The 19,503-nt window shown below is 41.3% G+C and overlaps 1 protein-coding gene across 1 annotated transcript in view; it reads left to right on the forward strand.

Annotated features, from left to right (window-relative positions):
- The first annotated feature begins 18,563 nt into the window (after nt 1-18,563).
- Nucleotides 18,564-19,503, forward strand: part of tmtc1 (transmembrane O-mannosyltransferase targeting cadherins 1) — a 147,079-nt gene continuing 146,139 nt past the window's right edge. Inside the window, exon 1 of the mRNA XM_071501868.1 lies at nt 18,564-19,124. Within this exon, the coding sequence (XP_071357969.1) occupies nt 18,829-19,124 (296 nt within the window). The 5' untranslated portion in view covers nt 18,564-18,828. The remainder of the gene's footprint in view (nt 19,125-19,503) is intronic.

A 19,503-nucleotide genomic window follows, 5' to 3' on the forward strand; every position in this document is an offset into this window, starting at 1 on the left:
AGAAATCACAATGTGTATTTTTTTAAATTTCTTTTTAATGCCTTGGAAGAGAGCTCCTCTTCTGTAATCGTCCCAAGGATTTCTCCAAACCTCTCTGAAAGGCTTTTTGGAGTTTTTTCGTGCTCACCAATTTGTTGTTTTGAGGAATCACCATGTGTATTTTTTTTACTGTCAAGACAGCGCAATGTCTTTGAAGACGGCTCCTCTTGTGTAATCTTCCCAAGGATTTCTCCAATCCAACCTGAAAGGCTGTTTGGAGTTTTTTCCTGCTCACTTGAGGGTGGTGTGAAACCCATTTATTGTTTTGAGAAATCACCATGTGTATTTTTTTACTTTCACGACACTGCAATGTCTTGGAAGAGGGCTCCTCTTGTTTAATCTTCCCAAGGATTTTTCCAAATCTGTCTGAAAGATTTTTTGGAGTTTTTTCCTGCTCACCAATTTATTGTTTTGAGAAATCACAATGTGTATTTTTTTTTTACTTTCAAGACACCACAATGACTTGGAAGAGGGCTCCTCTTGTGTCATCTTTCCAAGGATTTCTCCAATCCAACCTGAAAGGCTGTTTGGAGTTTTTTCCTGCTCACTTGAGGGTTGTGTCAAACCAATTTATTGTTTTGAGAAATCACAATGTGTATTTTTTTTTACTGTCTTGGAAGACGGCTCCTCTTTTGTAATCTTCCCAAGGATTTGTCATGTCGATGAAACAGATGCAGAGAAGTGACAGATTGATTTTGCAGATGTGATTGAGAGGTCATTTTACTGACCTACACAATGCTAAAATTTCTTACTAAAGTTTTCTGTTCTTATCATTTGACTTCTTTTTGGAACACATATTGTGCTCCTCTCTTTCTCTCTTGCCCTCTCTCTCTGTCTCATAATTTTGTGTTTTCTCATCTTTCTCCTCTCTCTTCCTGTTGCTCTATGCAGGTAGTTAGCCCTCCGGAGTTGTAGATTCTGGCTATGTGATGGCTAACCACCTGTCACCACATTAGGCTATTCCACATTATTATTATTGTTATTACTTTACATCTTTGTTGAACTTGTATTGTGGTCCTCTTTCTCACTGTCTCTCTCTCTCCCTTCCTCTTCTAGTTTTGTTTTTTTTGTCTCCCTCCTCTCTCCTCTTGTTGCTCTCTGCAGGTAACCCCCCCCCCAATCCAATCGGTCAAGGCAGCTGGCCGGCCACCCTGAGTCTGGTTCTGCTCAAGGTTTCTTCCTGTTAAAAGGAAGTTTTTCCTTGCCACTGTCGCAAAGCGCTTGCTCATGGTGGGAATTATTGGGTCACTGTAATCACTATCATAAAGGGTATCAATCAGATAACCTCTGTTGCACTTTGCAACACTGAACAATGTTAACATTCATTTCAGTTGTGTTTCACTAGCTAGTTAATGACTTTGTCTACTGTTTTTGAGCTGGTTGCATTGTGTATAGAGTTTTTTTTACTCCAAAACATCCTGCTGTGCCTGAAAATGATGCTTACAAAAGCAGTGAGGGTGAATCAAAACAGCTAAGTTACATGGTAAGATATAACAATAATCTAAAAAGCTAAAGATGGTGACAGAAGTTATAACATTACATGTAGTCTAATCCAATATTAAAATAAAAATATTTCTTATAACAGCTTTTAAATGTCTGGCTTATATTTCACAACCTTTTTTTCCCCTTTTCTATCAGTCTAATATGCTTTAGGCTCTAAGTATATTTTTTCCATGCATATTATAAACTACATTCTTGTTTAGGTGTTTAATGATTGCCCAGATGTTAATAGATCAGGCATTTTTTTAAAACATCAGCTATCTCACATGTAATTCTGTTGAAGTTGAAGTGGCAGTTCTTTCCAGTCATGTAATATAATTCAATTCAATTCAAGAAACTATTTTTACCCAGGGGGCAATTTGAAGGGCACATAAAAAGAACACTCAACCACTTCAAGACAACCTGTACACAATATGGAAAACAACAATGACATAAAGAAACAACATCAGTGCAAAGAAAAAAACATTAACACACAATAATATGTCATAATAATAAATAACTGTACACATAAATGACTGACTAACTAAATAACTACAATCTATCATCCATACCATCAGTACCGTACCATCACATACAGTACGTATGTATTCATTCAGACCACACCGCTGTCATGGCTGATTTCCAGGTCTGTGCTCTGACACTTTTTGTCATTTTGTCAAAGGACTCTCCTTCAGCCTTCAGGTTACACAGTTATTAATTATCCATGTCATTCCTGCCTCCATTCCCTCCAGTGGTCCTGGGTTCATTGTATATAACTGAGTTGAGAAGAAAGGTAGCTGATGCAGTAGTGTGGTCTACATGATATCCAGGTATACACCGTATACCTGAAGAAAGCTCCAGGATGTCGATATCACCACTTAAAAATGCCCAAGGATATGTTACAACATAGTTTTGTGACAGAATCCACTCTACAAAGTGGATTGTGGAAATTTATCAGTGAGCTGTAGACTGACAGGCTCTGTGTGCTGTGAGAAAATACGCGTCACACTTACAATGTTGCAGTGGCTCATCAGGTAGAGCACATACTATTAAAACTCTGTTCTAACCTAAACAGCATGGGTTTGAGGTCGACCCGTGACCTATTGTTACATGCCATTTCCTCTCTCTCTCTCTCTTCCTCTCTCCCTGACTTTCCTGCCTCTCTCTCACTCTAGCTATCACAATAAAGAAACAGGCTGTGGAGATATGGGGCTGAATGGGGGAAAGAGTATCTGTGACGCAGCTCTGTCCCAGGCGACACATACAGCTTTTTCAGTCGCCCATGGAGGGATGTCTGATCTTAAACAGCAGCTGCAGGTGTTACCCATGTCCAAGCAGCTAAAGAGCAGACTGCACAGCTTGAGTGGCATTACTCACCTTCTTATAGCCTACCTCCGACTTCCCCTGAGCTGGCCACGGTATAGAATTTTAAAATAAATGGGAAAGGCTAAAAAAAAAAAAAAAGTCAGTAAACCAAAAAAAACCCTTTAGTGGTAGATGGCCTGCCATGTGCACAAATGCACAGAAATATCATATACTAAGAAGATATTAAAAACATAACGCGTGTGCATGTGGTTATATTGATTTGTATTGTTCTGTACATTGAACTTGTGGCTCAAGTAGTTAAATCAATGGAACTTGCAAGTTTTAAAAAAATGGAGTGATGACATTTGAGTTTAAAACATATATTTTTAATATATTATCTTCCCATACTGTAGACTTCATTGTCTTAACACCATTTGAATACATTGTAATAGTAATACGTATGTAGTATGGTGATATTTAATATCAGCTGTGTGTTGAAAATGTTCAGCAAACTGGGAAAAATAAAAGATTTTAGATATTTTTGCTGTATGTTTGTTCATGTATAGTACCTTTAAAACATGTCACTACATGTTTTTCCTTGGTAATTGGAACACGGTGTAGACTGCAATGAAAGAGAGCGTATGAGCATTATAATGAAGCTCAGCTTAAGTTCAATCAGGAAGACTCTCTTTACGCCTCATCTCATTCATAATTCTTCTTGTAATCTGCTGACCATGGGTGTTATTGGTAAGCCAATCACATTTTGCCACAATCTCAATCAGCAAATCATGTCATTGCTGTCAAACCTTTAATCAGTTCTGTCTTCTGCTGTCAGAGACGATTTCAGGTGGATTGCTGCGAACCTCCTCCTCCACTTTCACCAAATCCAGTGTCTAGGTTGAGCTCATCAGAATCCACTCCTCATCACATCCAGATCCACTGTGTCCTCTTCACTATGACCACCACCACTATCTTGACATGAGGGGATTTCCTACAATATGCATGATTCCCTCTTTCTGATATAATGACATAGCAGCGGGGTTTAATCACCAAAGACACTCTCACTTCTTTTCCTGTTCTGTACATGAAAATAAAAGTTTTTGTTCACTCAAAAATTTCAGAGGTTTCTCCTGGTTGAAATACATTCAGTGTTCCCCGTATGACTGTGGGAAACTGTCAGTAAAAACAGAAGATGAATACCTTCTCTGCCTTTCTGTGACCACTAAACCAACAATGGTTTTATATTTTCATGAAACATTTGTCCTCTGTATGATGCTCTATCTGTAATTGTGATTATGTGCATTGTGATTTACAGTATATCAAACACGTATCTGTATCTTTTCAACATACACATAGCCTTTTGTTTCATACAGTGCACATTTCTTTTAGTTTTGACAGTTTGTTTGATAAATTTAGAGCATGCATTTTGGTTATTATGTTTTACCTTTTTTTGCATGGATCCTCCCATGGATGAAACCTGCTAACATTGGATTTTTGTCAGCAATGATAAAATACAATTTACATTCACTCCCAGGTCGAATGACTCTGCAGAAGACGTGGATATTTATCGGTTCTGGCTCTGATCAGCATTGATGTAAATACAACACTTGGGTGAACATGCTAATTTTTGCCCCTGTTCCATGCTTTGACGTCTTTCAGAGCACATAAATACTGTCACCTGGCCAGCACAGGGCTGTTAAACCAGAAACACTGTGGCTACGCTGTGCAGGAAGATGAAAGAGTGAGCTCAGTCCTGAAATTTTTGTTTTAGTCTCAGACATCAATGACCAGCACCTCCTTTCAGGGTGATATAGTCATTCATTATGAGGAAAATCGACTGTAATTTTAGTCAACATACATAGTGCAAAACAGACCATGAAGAACAGACAGCACAATAAAAGTGTTCTACAGATTTAGCTGTGGCCTCTGCTGATGAAAGAGGTGGATAAAATGCTTACAGCACCTGTTACTCCCAGGTGGTTTTTATTGGTGTTCGATAAATCCATGCTCTTTATACAGGCTAAAACACAATTAAGAGTTCTATAGTTTGAAATGGAAATCAATAATCTGGATTTCATTAACACTCAAATAACTCAGTCTTGGCAAAAAAACAAAAATGAGTTGATCATCTGGCAAGAGTATTCTGTGTATCCATCGTTTGATAAATCTTACCACTCTGTGTTATAAGTGAGAAGTTAATTTTAGTCCAGACCTTATTAAAAACAGACATCAGTGAGCTTCTCCTTTTTATGGGTGACATGTTTGCTCATTATGAGGAAAATCCACCTTGTAACATGAGTCAATTTAAAAGGACTAATTAATATCAATGAGCACCAGAGCAGACTTAACACAGGAAATTACTCAGCGGCTAATATGTGATTATTGAGTGACATAAAACAGAAGTACAAAACAAAGCATGAACAGACGGCAAACTCTAAAACACTGTAGAGTGAGGCATTCCTCTGTTTTTACAAGTGTTGTCTCAACTACAGAAGCAGCAGCATACTCTGGTGATGATGGTGATGGTGATAACGGTGGCGGTGGTGATGGCGGTCTGATAAAGCATGTTACTCTGTGTTAGTTCATTTTGGTCCAGAATTCATTAAAACAGACTTCACTCTATGAGTGACATGTTCATTTATAATGAGGAAAATCTACCTTGTAACTTCAGTCAATATACTGGATATAGTGAAGGAAGGTATTGCAATGACACACACATTGCGAACACAACACAGAACTTGCTATAACTTTTATATACCTGAGTCTAAATCTAAGGAGCCATCCAGTTTTTGAAGACTATGCACTTCATACAGGTCTGTGCATGACTGATCACTTCAACATCTGGCACATGAACGAAGGGGGAAAGGGTGTAATTTGAGGTTTCCGTTGCTGACAAGGTTTGGAACCTGTGGATTTCTTGGCCTTTGTCTTGACCACTCAGCCACATATACAGGGGTTGGACAATGAAACTGAAACACCTGCCAATTTAGTGTTGGAGGTTTCATGGCTAAATTTGACCAGCCTGGTGGCCAATCTTCATTGATTGCACATGTAACCAGTAAGATCAGAGCGTGAAGGTTCAATTAGCAGAGTAATAGCACAGTTTTGCTCAAAATATTGCAATGCACACAACATTATGGGTGACATATCAGAGTTCAAAAGAGGACAAATTGTTGGTGCATGTCTTGCTGGCGCATCTGTGACCAAGACAGCAAGTCTTTGTGATGTATCAAAAGCCACGGTATCCAGGGTAATGTCAGCATACCACCAAGAAGGACGAACCACATCCAACAGGAGTAACTGTGGACGCAAGAGTAAGCTGTCTGAAAGGGATGTCCGGGTGCTAACCCGAATTGAATCCAAAAAACATAAAACCACAGCTACCCAACGCACTGCAGAATTAAATGTGCACCTCAACTCTCCTGTTTCCACCAAAACTGTCCGTCGGGAGCTCCACAGGGTCAATATACACGGCCGGGCTGCTACAGCCAAACCTTTGGTCACTCGTGCCAATGCCAAACGTCATTTTCAATGGTGCCAGCAGCACAAATCTTGGGCTGTGGGCAATGTGAAACATGTATTGTTCTCTGATGAGTCCACCTTTACTGTCTTTCCCACATCCAGGAGAGTTACGGTGTGGAGAAGCCCCAAAGAAGTGTACCACCCAGACTGTTGCATGCCCAGAGTGACGCATGGGGGTGGATCAGTGATGGTTTGGGCTGCAATATCATGGCATTCCCTTGGCCCAATACTTGTGCTAGATGGGCGCGTCACTGCCAAGGACTACCGAACCATTCTGGAGGACCATGTGCACCCAATGGTTCAAACATTGTATCCTGAAGGCGGTGCCATGTATCAGGATGATAATGCACCAATACACACAGCAAGACTGGTGACAGAGTGGTTTGATGAACATGAAAGTGAAGTTGAACATCTCCCATGGCCTGCACAGTCATCAGATCTAAATATTATTGAGCCATTTTGGGGTGTTTTGGAGGAGCGAGTCAGGAAACGTTTTCCTCCACCAGCATCACATAGTGACCTGGCCACTATTCTGCAAGAAGAATGGCTCAAAATCCCTCTGGCCACTGTGCAGGACTTGTATCTGTCATTCCCAAGACAAATTGATGCCGTATTGGCCGCAAAAGGAGGCCCTACACCATATTAACGAATTATTGTGGTCTAAAACCAGGCGTTTCAGTTTCATTGTCCAACCCCCGTACCTCCTTGTGGAAACACCCACTTTTCCAGGAAAGAGCGACCTTTGCCAATTCAGCCACTCAGTGCAGATGAAGATTGAAAAAGTTTGCGTCCAATTGAGAATAACTGTAATTGAAGAACTTGACAATACCGGTGAGTTACCCCGTGGAGCATCTTTTCTGAGGCCTCAAGTCTTTCAGTATTTGATATAAGAAGAGGTTATTGAACTCGCTGCAGGAAACCTAAGTCATATAAAATCAAATTCAGTGTCATTGATGATTTGACAAGACAAGCATGACACTTATTATTTTCAAGGAAAGATATTTGTCATCAAGACATATTAGATTTGTTACATAGAAAAGCTAATTAAAAAGAGATTATTTGCATGCCTCTCAGAGAAGTCACTTTAAGAGACAAAAAAGTCAAACTTTAGAGTGTGATAATTGTTTACTGTGTGATAACTCTTATGGCCCATGTAGGGATATAGCACTTTAAATACAATACTCTGAATAAAATAGTTTAAGTATATGTCTTGAGCTAATTTAAAATGTTTTTATGTTTAATCATTTCAACAGTGTTTTTTTTCTGTGTCAGTTACTCTTTTGTCATGTTGATAAGTCAGCATGGTGTAATACATGGTGAGCAGGATAGAAGAGATAGTGGAGGAGTAGCTAAATTTTCACCTTTTCTCCTACAAGTGAATTCTCTACTCAATTCATGCGGTTTATTGAACAACAAAAAGAGTAATAAGCTTTTGGAAAATTATGGAAACTTTTTTTCCCTGTTACCTCCAACTGAATAAGTAAATATTTATATATTTATGAACCCCTCTACTTTTTTTCATTTTACATTGTCAATCTTTTATGTTCACCTGTTGTAATTATGTCATTTAAGCTCTGGTTTTATATGCCGTTGTATTACCTGAATTAATGTACAATTCCTTTGATCAATAAAGAAAAAGGAAAAAAATAAAGATAGTGGAGGAGTAGGATATATAACACACTTGAGAAAGACAAAACAATTATCAACAATCAACAATCATCAAACCCTTTTTGAAAGGAGAAAGAAAATGTTGAAGGAGAAAATGGACAGCAGCAAAAGTTAGAGAGAGAGGGCACAGTTAAAGCGTAACAATCTCTAACTGAGAGCTGAAAGTATGTGTTGTACTGTTTATGCCACTAGGTGGCTCCCCAAGGCAGAAAACTGTCAGCAGAGAGTTGTGTCTCTGCCAGAGGCAGCTACACACACACTTAGATGGATGGTTTAAGGCACACAGATGGAGAGGAAGATCAGCTTTTACAGATTCTGTCTTTATTCCCCCACTGAATCAACATACAAGTAATCTGACCCATTTTGACAGTACTACAGGATTCTATGGCGTCCTCAAAATGTGGCACAGAAATGTCATTTTCTGCAGTGCTTCATCAGCAACTAGCAAAAATCTGATATACATGAGTGCAACTCTTCTTCTCTTCTTTGCGTGTGTGTGTGTGTGTATGTGTGTAGCTTATCTTTGCCCCTTGTACCTATTTCTCTGATCATCTGATTCCCATTGCCCTTAGTCTGCCTGTTCCCAGACTTCAGCTCAGCCTGATCACTTATTTTTTACTCCTGCTGTCTTCATTATAGGCGAACTCTGTTGAACTCTGTTGAACTCTGGATCTCTGTGTCTCTGAATTGTCGATTTGGGGCCATCCTGATAGCCAGAATGGATCCAACCAACTCAAAAGCTTTTCATACTGAACGCATGGCACAAGCCAGCATCATTTACTGCCATGAGCAGGTGCTTACCTCCCTCTCTGGTGGCCTACAGGAGATCTCCACCCTCATGCCACAGCAGCTGCTATGAGGCATTTTTTTAAGACCTGTCCAGTAAAAACAAGCCGTACCTTTGCCTTTTACTCACCCTCACATCCCTTGCTGCATGCCTAGCTCTTCCACCCTGAAAAAGTGCACACCATGACATTGTTTATTGACTCTGGTGCCGACTTGCCTCTGGAATCCATACTTGCTCCAGTCAAAGCTTGTGCCCTCCACGCCCATCTGCCCAGCTGACTCATTTAACTTTCACATCACTGATTCTCCGAAACTTCCTCTCATCCTGAGTTATCAGCAGTTGTATACACACAACCCTCACATTGACTGGTCGTCTGGGACTGTCCTGGGTTATAGTCAGAAATGCCATGCTCTGTCACTCAAGTCTGCCTTGTCCCCCTCTCAGTCTCCACCTCCTTCTCGGGGACATTTGCAGCCAGTTCTCCAGAGGCTTCTGGAGAATCAGCTCTTTGTTAGAGGAGAGAAAATTTGCTTGACGTGCCCACAATATTCCTAGGCTTTGACATAACGGTAGGCAGCATCCATATGGCCTCATCAAAGGTCCAGGCGGTCCTTGACTGACCAGTTCTCTCCACCCACAAGCAGCTGCAATGTTGAACGGGGTTCACAAACTTTTACAGGTGTTTCATCTGGGCCTGCAGCTGCTTAGTGGCTCCTCTGTGGCACCCTCACCTCCTCCAATGTCCTGCCTGTGTGACTGAAGCAAGCTGAAGATGCCTTCCAGAAGATTAAGCTGTGGTTCAACTGTGTGCTCATCCTCACCCTTCCATGTCCCAGTCATCAGTTTGTAGTGGAGATGGTTGCCTCAGACGTTGGTTTTGGTGTCATCTTTTCCCAGCAGCCCCACCATGACCAGACGTTCCATCCTTGCACCTTCTTCTCTCCCACTCCAACAGAGGAACTACATCATCAGCAACCAGGAGCTTCTAGCAGTTCAGGTTGGAGGAGGCAGGGCAACCATTTCTGGTGTTAATGGATCATAAGAACCTGGAGTACATCAGATTTCCTATCAACCAAAGGTAGCTCTGGGTCAAACTGATTACAGTATGACCTTTTCATCAATGATTTCTTATAATAAACCTCCAAACCAGATACACCATTTTGCTATTCCCCGTGTATGTACTGGATGAAGGTTAGAGTGATACTGCTGCAGCTTAACAGGCTGCTTAAATCTGCACTCATTTCAGTCCTTAAACTGAAGAGATGAACCCTCAGGTGGCCGCTAAGCAATTCCTCTTTGGTCCTATCTTTATCGACTATCTTCACTTCACAATGGCTGCATTTATTATTTAACCATACAGTCATCTCCCTAGCAGCTTGCTTCATGTGGCACTTAATTGCATTATCCTTGTTAATCACTCCGTGTGACTGCGTATTAAGTGTCAGTCTTCGGGGTCCAGCCACTTTGACCGCCTGTCCCCTGCGCTGTATCCCTGAGGGGCTCATCAAGTGCAGGCATCCCTGTGCTCTTCATAGCTGAGTGCCACTCTAATCATCCTTTTCTCCAATGGCCTATTCAACCTAAAGCACAATGGGTAATATTTGACAGGCCCTCTATGCTTGGGATGGCAGGCTATGTCATAACCAGTGTTATCGCTGTTTAGTGGCCGTCAGCCAGCCAGCTGTAATAATGAAATTAAATACCACCATGGAGGACGTCTGCTTATTCACTTCCTTCAGGCATAAAAACTACAGCGGTTAAGTGTCATTTATGTTGTGACATAAAACTAAAAAGTATTAATTATTTAAAAAAAAAAAAAAAACCCTAATTAAATCACTGATGGTAATTGCCCGGGGCTGGTGTTGTGGTAATTTTCACTCAGAATGAACAAAGTATTATAAATGGTCTAACATGATTAAGATGTCCTCTATGCTGCAAAATATATCATGTAATTGAATCTATGCACTTAATACATCATCTATGATTATGTTGACGGATGGGATTACGTGATTTGAAGTTTGTGACCTGATTTGAATAAAGTTTTTAAAAACTAAAGTCAGTTGGCCCTGGGAAATAAGGGTGTCAGAGAGCAAAGAAAGACAAGAAAGACTTTTTGATCCCATTAAAAATGGTTTTGTTGCACTTACTCAAGGCCTACTGGCATTTGGCATTTTGTCACACCAATATTTCCAAAACAGGAAAATGGGTGGATCTTCCACCCATTGAGACGTCTGCAGTTGTGCTTTTGTGTTGGAAGACAAGTGTTGGAGTGGAGATTCAGACTAAGTCTCTGGCCCACATCTGAGCTTCTACCCACCAACACTGGATAAAATGTCAATACAATATGTGACACCCCCCCCCCACTGCTATGGAGGTTATCCTGGCCAACCTCCGCAGGCAGTTGGTTGACATGGAAGGGTAGTCAGCTGATGCAGTTCACCTGGGCTTTCTGGACTATAAAAGCAGGCCGTTGTGCTTACTTCCTTCTCTTCTTTTCAACTGCTGACATCCATTTATTTTGGAATTATCTTTTGCATATATAATACCTCCGCACACATCACACGTGCCACTCATCCATGCTTTCATGGCTAAACTTGTTGATTTCCACACCCCATTGCTTATTTGTATTACTTTTAATCAATAATAATAAACCAGTTATCTTTAGTGTAACTTTGCATGTACTCCCTTCTTGTCAAATTCACTGAGCCAGTCTGTGACAAACACATGAAAAAATTTTTTGGTTACAATTCACTCTCTGAAATGTCAGTCTGTAAAAATGCAACATAAGATGTGACTCTAAAGACCATCCTGATCTCCAGTAGATCTTTCCAGAGTCTGGGGGTGAAGATGGAATAAGACTATAGCTCCTTTCAGACACACCCTTACGTTAATCTGATGGCAATTGTTGGTCTGCTGTGAATTGTTGTGTTTGAATAGGCGTGTTCACGTTTATGTAAAGACCACAATGCCAATTTGACAGCGTCATTTTCAATGAGACACATGTCTGAACTGAATGCTGTCAGATAAATGCAGCAGTAGCACAAGGTAAAAAGATGGACTGTGTCCGAAATCACTTGCCATTTTGTAGTGCTGTCAGAATGTATCGTGAGAATTATTATACCCTAGTGGATTCATAGTATCCCACAATGCCTCATGAAAAGTTGTGTACAACTGATGGTCACTAACCAAGCAATACATACCATCATGCATTGCGCTTGTGGTGAAAGGCAGAAAAATGGTGCGGAAAAAAATAACCAATTTTATTGATGAGCTCACTGTATAGTCCTCTACATAAAGCTCTCTGATAGTGAGTAGGGAGGAGTGAATCAGTGAGTGATTTCAGACATGCAGAGACAGAGAGAGACAGATAAAATGCACACCTGATGAAAATCAATTGGATGAAACCAGTGGCATAGCAAGAAATCAATAGTGGGTTGGCACAGAGAAAATCAGGTCAGTAACAGACCTGTGATGCCTGCACATCAGCCCTGAAATTATTTTTACTGTAGTCCAATGTATGTTCTGCTTTAGGTAAAGCATAAAGAAAGTTCAGTCTGTGTGTTACCACTGATGCTCTAAAGCCAGGCTTTATCCAACTGAAAGCTCAGGGTTATATTGCAGTGCTCTTTTTATCAAGGGGTGTCAAATCTGAATGCCATATGGTTGTACTGTTGAATGGAAAGGCCTCAGTTCTTTGAGGGCGCTCTCAAAAAATCTGAGCAACAATGAGACTTCTCCTGGGAGGAATAATGCCCCCAGGGTTACCAATACCAAAGCTTAGCACATGAGGAGAAGGTTGGAGTGGCACAGGGAGATGTGGCAGTGAATGGCGTTGTTGATGTGAGCATATCAGCAGAGTAATAGTGAGAAGTGTCTAGTTATAATAGCCTTGCTATACAACTGCTTGGCTGGTCATCATGCAACCACAAGAGCCAGTGATGGTAAGACATGAGGGAAGCCTACAAGCGAATTTGATGCAACAGTTCCCATAATGCTTTGGGAATGTAAACAGGAAGTATAAAGTTGCAGTGGAGTCAGTGAATTAGCAGTGGGCTACAACTTGAAGCCTGAATTTTCCCTAAATTCGTGTACCCAGGCATGTACAGACAACTATCAGTGGATTACTGTGATACTTCTCAAGGAAGTTCTAGTTAAGTGAGTTATAAATAATGTCTTTTTTTATGACTTCTAAGTGGATTTGTGAATGTTTTTATGCAACGGACATCAAAGAAAATGATGTACCTGGAATGTATAAGTCACACTGAATCTAAAAATGTTTGTATCATGTACACGTTATGACTGCAATCAACAATAATTGCTCCCATGAGCTGTGTGTCATCGACCCTGCTGCAGATCCAACTGCTGTGTGGGTGAGTAAGCGAGCCAAACTATAATGAATAACTTTCCCTTCGCTTTAATTTCACCAGCAAGCACCTGCAGCTCATGCAGCATTGTTGTCTCTCGTCTCTTTCTCTGCCGCTCCTCCTCACAGTATGAAAACCTCTGTTTATATTCCCATATATAACTGATTATATTCCCATTCACACCCCGACTTTGTTCTGAAATGAAGCTGTCAAGTACAAAACTAGACATATTTAAGCACTGTTCACAAGGTTAACAGCTCAGCAAACACCTCTTTGTGACAGGTGGTATCGCACCTTGATTGTGTTTGTAGCTTTTAATTAGGAAGTAATGTACTGGATATCACAGCTGAGCTGACGACAATACTTTCAGTCACCAGTGAGAGGAGCTCTAGTGCTAAAAGCATTGGTCCATAAACCTGATGAACTGAACACCTTTACTTCTTAGTTAGTGTTTTTCTCTATACTGTACCTATATGTACGAGCAGTTTCAGAGAGTTTTTCCAGTTCTGGCCTTGTTTAGCTGCTATAACAAACGGCACACGGGACCTTGAAAGCACAAAACCCCTCTCAGCGAATGCAGAAATCAGCTCTGGTGGGACACTTGATTTTCAAACACATGATGGTGAATGATTGCTCCTGGCAGTTCTCCTTGTAGCTCAGCAGGAAGCTGCAAGCGCGGAGGAGAGAGATGAGGGCGGAGAGAGCAGGTGTTTCATTTTCCTCCCTCCCCAGGTCTCTGGTGTTTCGTACGGGGCGCTGAATAACTGATGTGGTGATTACAGAGGCGGTGATACGGACACGCAGCCTCGAGGGGCCGCCTTGTTGCAGGTGTTTCTCTCATGCTGGAGACAAAACACAAGGCTGACCAGGCCTGGAGGGAAGCAGTGTTAGACAGGAGCAGAGGAGGTTTCACTCTAATGATGATGCTGATGAGGAACACCAGGTGAGGTGCAACAGGCCAGATGGAGAAAATGTTGGGAGATGAAAGGAAGGGAAAGAAGTGTTGAAGGCAGCTGGTCTGCACTTTCATCTCTTCCTTCCTTCCCTCTCTCTCCTGCTCCTTCATCTAAGCTGAACTTCTTCCACTCTTTCTTCTTGTTCCCTCCTCATATATTCTCATATCTACACAACACAGCTCCATTACTTCCTTCCTTCATCCTTATACTCTTTATTTTTTAAAATTGCATTTCAATACATAAGTTATTTCTAAAAAAAAAAACCCAACTAAAATATATACATATATACACAGACCCTTATATACTCTTATAAATACACATATACATACACACATACATATACATATACATGTATATTGGCTAATTAAACAGATAAATTTAAGAAAATAAATAAATAAATTTATTATATTATTTAACTTGTGGCATAATAACACTTTCATTAAGCCCCTGTTCAGCTCGGAGCCTGGCCTCACCAGATAAATGACAACACTTAAAACAAGCTCAGCTGAACTCTTCCTGACAAGCATCTTCTATAACTACCATGACGTTGTTACAGTGCTCCAACAGGCACTGAAACAATGTCATGAAATGAAGACATGGTCCGACTTTTTTAGCAGCAGTGTCATTGTAAACAGAGTCATTAGAAATCGGTAAAAATGTTTAAATTTTTCTGAAAACTTTGCATTTACCCTGAAGCTTTATGATGAACGTACGTAATTCCATTTAAACACCTTAAAAGCTGGTGATTTCTTAATGACTGTGCAGCACTGGAGCTCACTTCCTGCTGCTGTGTTCAGCTCAGCAGCCTCTCTTATCATTTCTTAAGCTAAGTATCTCCTCTGTCCATCGGCATGTGGTGAAGACTTTATTGTCCAGCCTTGGTGAAGCAGGATTCTCCTTTGTGTCAGCCACAAAAGCAATATTTCAGAATTCAGTGGATGGAGGAAACACCCTCCCATAATGATTTTTCCACGCAGTGACAAGTGAGTTATGTAACCTCTCATTGTAATATTCGGTCAGGGGCGGACATAGTTTAATAGCGTCTCGCTCCCTCTTTCTCACCTCACTCCCCTCCTGAAGCTGTCCGTGGTTGTGACAGGTTTTTTACGACATATCTATCACCTCCTAAACAGTCATCCAACCATGTAATAAGTTACCCCTCAATGTTTAATAAGCTAGAAATTTCAGAAAAGAAAGAAACCACGAGCATGTTTCAGCAAATATAACTGGTCTAGATAAAAAACTAGTGTCTATTTTTGCGACTTTTAGCCGGTGGAGCACACCTCTGCAAATCCACTGTTGCTTTAAGAACTCCAGGGTTTTGTTGATGCAGGGGATGGACACAGGCTGTGTATGAAACCTGTCCAAATCACCCACCTCTCACACCGAAATAAAACCTTACACACAAATGCAGGCTATAGATAGACCCCTGGCTTAATTGTTTAATAGGAAATGTGCAAGGTGTTTATTTGTATGACCTTAAGTGCTGCAAAAATACAGGAAACCATTGTACATTCTTGTTTCAGCATTTTATTGATGCACATACAGTGCAAAGAAGGTATCACAGTCAAAAGCAGAAAGGTGCAAAACAGGAATTTTAGGACTGATTTCAATCGCCAAGACAAAATCTGTGTTAATGATGATGATTTTTTTTTTTTTTTTTTTAAATTTGGAATAACAGTTAAGCGCAGTGGAGTAGGTGTGGGTATTAAAAAACCTTGACCCGTGCATCACTAATCTGAACACAGCTGGACTGATATGTTGGTAAATCTGCAGCCTCTCGGAAGTGCCGCTCCAGAGCACAGAGCCGTTACACTCACATATGTTATGGGGGGTGGGGGTGGAAAGGGGCACAGAGGACATGATGCTTGTGTGATTATTTACTACAAATCCCACACGTGTGTATGTGTGTGTGTCTCCTGTGTGGTTAACACAACTCAGCCATGCAGATGCATTTTCCATCAGGCAATTTCTACATTAATGATTTGGTGAAGAAAACTGTTTGTATGATTATATTGGAAAAATGCTATTTTACCAATAATTCTAATGTATCTCACCTCCTGGGTTGCATGGTCACATAATTAATGTAATGAAATGTGATTTAAGAATATATATATATATATATATATATATATATATATATATATAATACCATAATATGTGTCATAGTCACAGTACAATCTGTACCATCTGTGGGTTTATATGCTGAAAAAGATGAAGATGTGAGTAGCAATTCAGAGGTCTGGAACCAGGCTACTCCTGGAAACATGGGTTGATGAGGGCACTGAAACTAAGCACAAAACCAAAATCATGAGCTAAAAGAGGGCAAAAAGCTCTGAGGAGCTGCAGAGTTTGTTATAGTTTTCTGCAAGTTCACCATTACAAGCGACCAGTTTCGCATTACACATTTTCATTGTCAATGTAATAAATATTCACCTGACAACCTCATTAAAATCCCAAAAGTTTTTCATTTTAACAGGAGAGGAGGTACAGGTGATGGAGAGCTCTGTTAACATGCACTGTGGAATGCAGCACTGACTGACCTCACTTTCATCTCCCAGTCCGCTGTGAGAGAGAAGGTCAGCTTGTTTTCAGTGCGTGTGAGCAGCTGTTCCAGGGTGCTGGAGAGCCTCGGACTGAAATGAGCTCTGTTTCAGAGCAGGAGGCTGAGCACTCAGTGACCAGCTGGCCACCATGCAACAGGAATCGCAATGAGTTGGTCAAGCTGCGAGGGGACACACCAGATGTTCAGCATGTTGTTGACTCTGCTGTCTGCCCTCGGGCAATCTCTCTCACATGCACTCTTTCTCTAGGTCTCTCTCTCTCAAATCTCGCTCTCATTTGCTTTTTGACCTTAGGATTATCACAATTCCATTGAGGAAAAAAAAGCAATGGGAGTCAAGGAGAGAGATTTTTTTTTTTCAAAACACTGATGATAACACAGATTAGATTTCAGAGTTTGGCAATGCACTACATCTGCACCACTGAATTAGAGCCAATGCAACACCTCTGCAATATATCCTGCCTTTGTGAAGCTTATAATGATGAACAGCTTGTTGTTAATTCAAGCCTTTTATCATATTTGCAACATATTTAGTGATGGAACTAATGTCTTATAAATACTAATTAATCTGTTGACTGTTTTTTGTGATAACATGAGGGTAGCACTTTACAATACAGCTTGCAATTTACAGGTATCAGGTACCAATAAATTATTGACTGGCTCCAATTGATACTCCAACTGAAAACTTGGGAAACGGTGTTAACAACCTCTTTCCTACTGTGCACAACAAGAAATAGGTTGTTACCACATGCCTACTGGGTATTGCAGTCCAATTAATTACTCCTTTCTCTAAAATGCCCATTTGTTACCTCCTTGCCGCTTCCCCGTTGTTTTGTTTTCTCCCACTGTACTTACAGCAGTTGTTATTTCATAAGTGCCTTATTCATACAGTGAAATTACTCTGTAAATTGCAGTCTGCATTACAAATGGTTACCAATATTTAAAAAATAATTATATTTGTCTAATAGGTGTCAGGAGAGTTCATCAAAACTTTCCCCAAAAAATGGACTTTTCAATGATAATGTGTTCAGCAGTTCAACTTTTGAAATAATCAATAATTACATACTTTTCAATTCTGGATTGCTTATGTGCAGATACGAATTTGCAAGAACCTTGCTTAGCCTGTCATGTCTTATGTGCCTCTCTTGCAGGAGCATCCTTGCAGCCTGGCTCTGCGGCACTGACACCTGTCGGACTCGTTAGTTCATCATAGATCGTTGTTTGGGGGAAAATTTCAAGCCTGCACCATCGGAATCATGCACCATGTCCAGTTACCGCCAGGATGCACTGATTTTCCGATGCTGATGATTCTGTCCGCCTGGAGAGGCAGTCCTCCTGCGCATGCGTCCACAGGCGGGTTCTCGGTGCTGATGCCGCGTTCAGGAACTGCACATAAGCTCGTATATCCAATTTTAATGGCTCGACCATATCATTTGTCCAGTATTGATAAGTAATAATACTTATTGTAACATTATTGCCAGTTAAAAACATTCCTTCCATTCTTCCTTCGTAACCCTAAGCCCCCCACTTTTTGCGGGTTCCATCCAGTACTGTCCCACCTATGTGTTTTTTATGTGTTATGCTAATTATAACACAACCACTTTCCATTTAGTTTGATCTCAAAGAAAGAAACAAAGAAAAAAATAGTTTTGTTGTTAACATTTCTCCCCAACAGACCACCAGCTACAGGCCATGAGATGTGGTTGAAAGCTGAAAAGTGATTTTTAATATTTTTAAAAATATATTTTTTTAGGAAACTTTAAGACCAACAAATGGTTACATCAAATAATATAACTATACAATTTATCCAATCTATTCATAATTCAATGATCCAGACGAGGTTAAAATAGAAGTCTTAAATGTAATAAAATACAAAAAAGACGAAAAAATTTCATTATCAACTTTTACATTTGCATAGGAAGGAAGCAGTGACGAGTAAAATATACACGAACCAAACCTGCGCTCTTCTGTAAACCGTAAGTCCGACGTTCCCTGAGCGCACCTGAAGGCACCACAACACATCCACACCGTCCCCGCAGTCCACAACACACACAGCCGCTACCTGCCAGGCGGAATGGACGTATCCTCCGGTGCTCCGAGCTTCATCCTCAGCCAAGCGGAGCCGCGGGAGAAGCCAAGCCCGACATGACAGCACCGGGACGGGAGAAGAAAGTCCGTCTGCAGCCCGGTGTGACCGTCCGGCCGGAGGCGGTGTGGGCTGCGGGTCGCTACGCCGTGCTGGCCGCCCTCTGTGCCCTGTGCTACAGCAACTCTCTCCGCGGGGAGTTGGTGCACGACGATGTGTGGGCTATCATCAACAACCCGGACGTGCGGCCGGGGTCCAGCCTCAGAAACATCTTCAGCAACGACTTCTGGGGCAAGAGGATGGCGGACAACACGAGCCACAAGTCCTACAGACCGCTGTGCATCCTCACCTTCAAGTAAGTTCTCCCCGCTCCCTCAACTCCGCTCCTTGCGCCTCAGCTGGAGCCCCCACAGCGGACACCTCACGCCTGTTACTAATAACCACCCGAGGTGAGGGTCCAGCTGCTGACTATCCCATGAACGCGATGTAAACACGCAGTCCAGGCTGACGTCATGCAGCTGTTGCAGCCTCTCGGTCAACTTTGGACCGACACGTTTCTTAACGCTACACCATGCTGGATTATTACAGCATCTTCATGTGGGATAGAAAGTATCAGTATCAAGTGTGAACTCACCATCCGCGCTCAAACTCCCTGTGAGAGAGTGGTAGTGGACATCACAGGGATCCCTCCGTGCATGCTCCCCACTCTGTGCCCGTGCAAGTCTCTGTTCCTG

Source organism: Trachinotus anak, unplaced genomic scaffold (genome assembly GCF_046630095.1).
Source record: "Trachinotus anak isolate AG129_WGS33_773 ecotype Australia unplaced genomic scaffold, CSIRO_AGI_Tana_v1 ptg000018l, whole genome shotgun sequence".
Taxonomy (NCBI): Eukaryota; Metazoa; Chordata; class Actinopteri; order Carangiformes; family Carangidae; genus Trachinotus; species Trachinotus anak.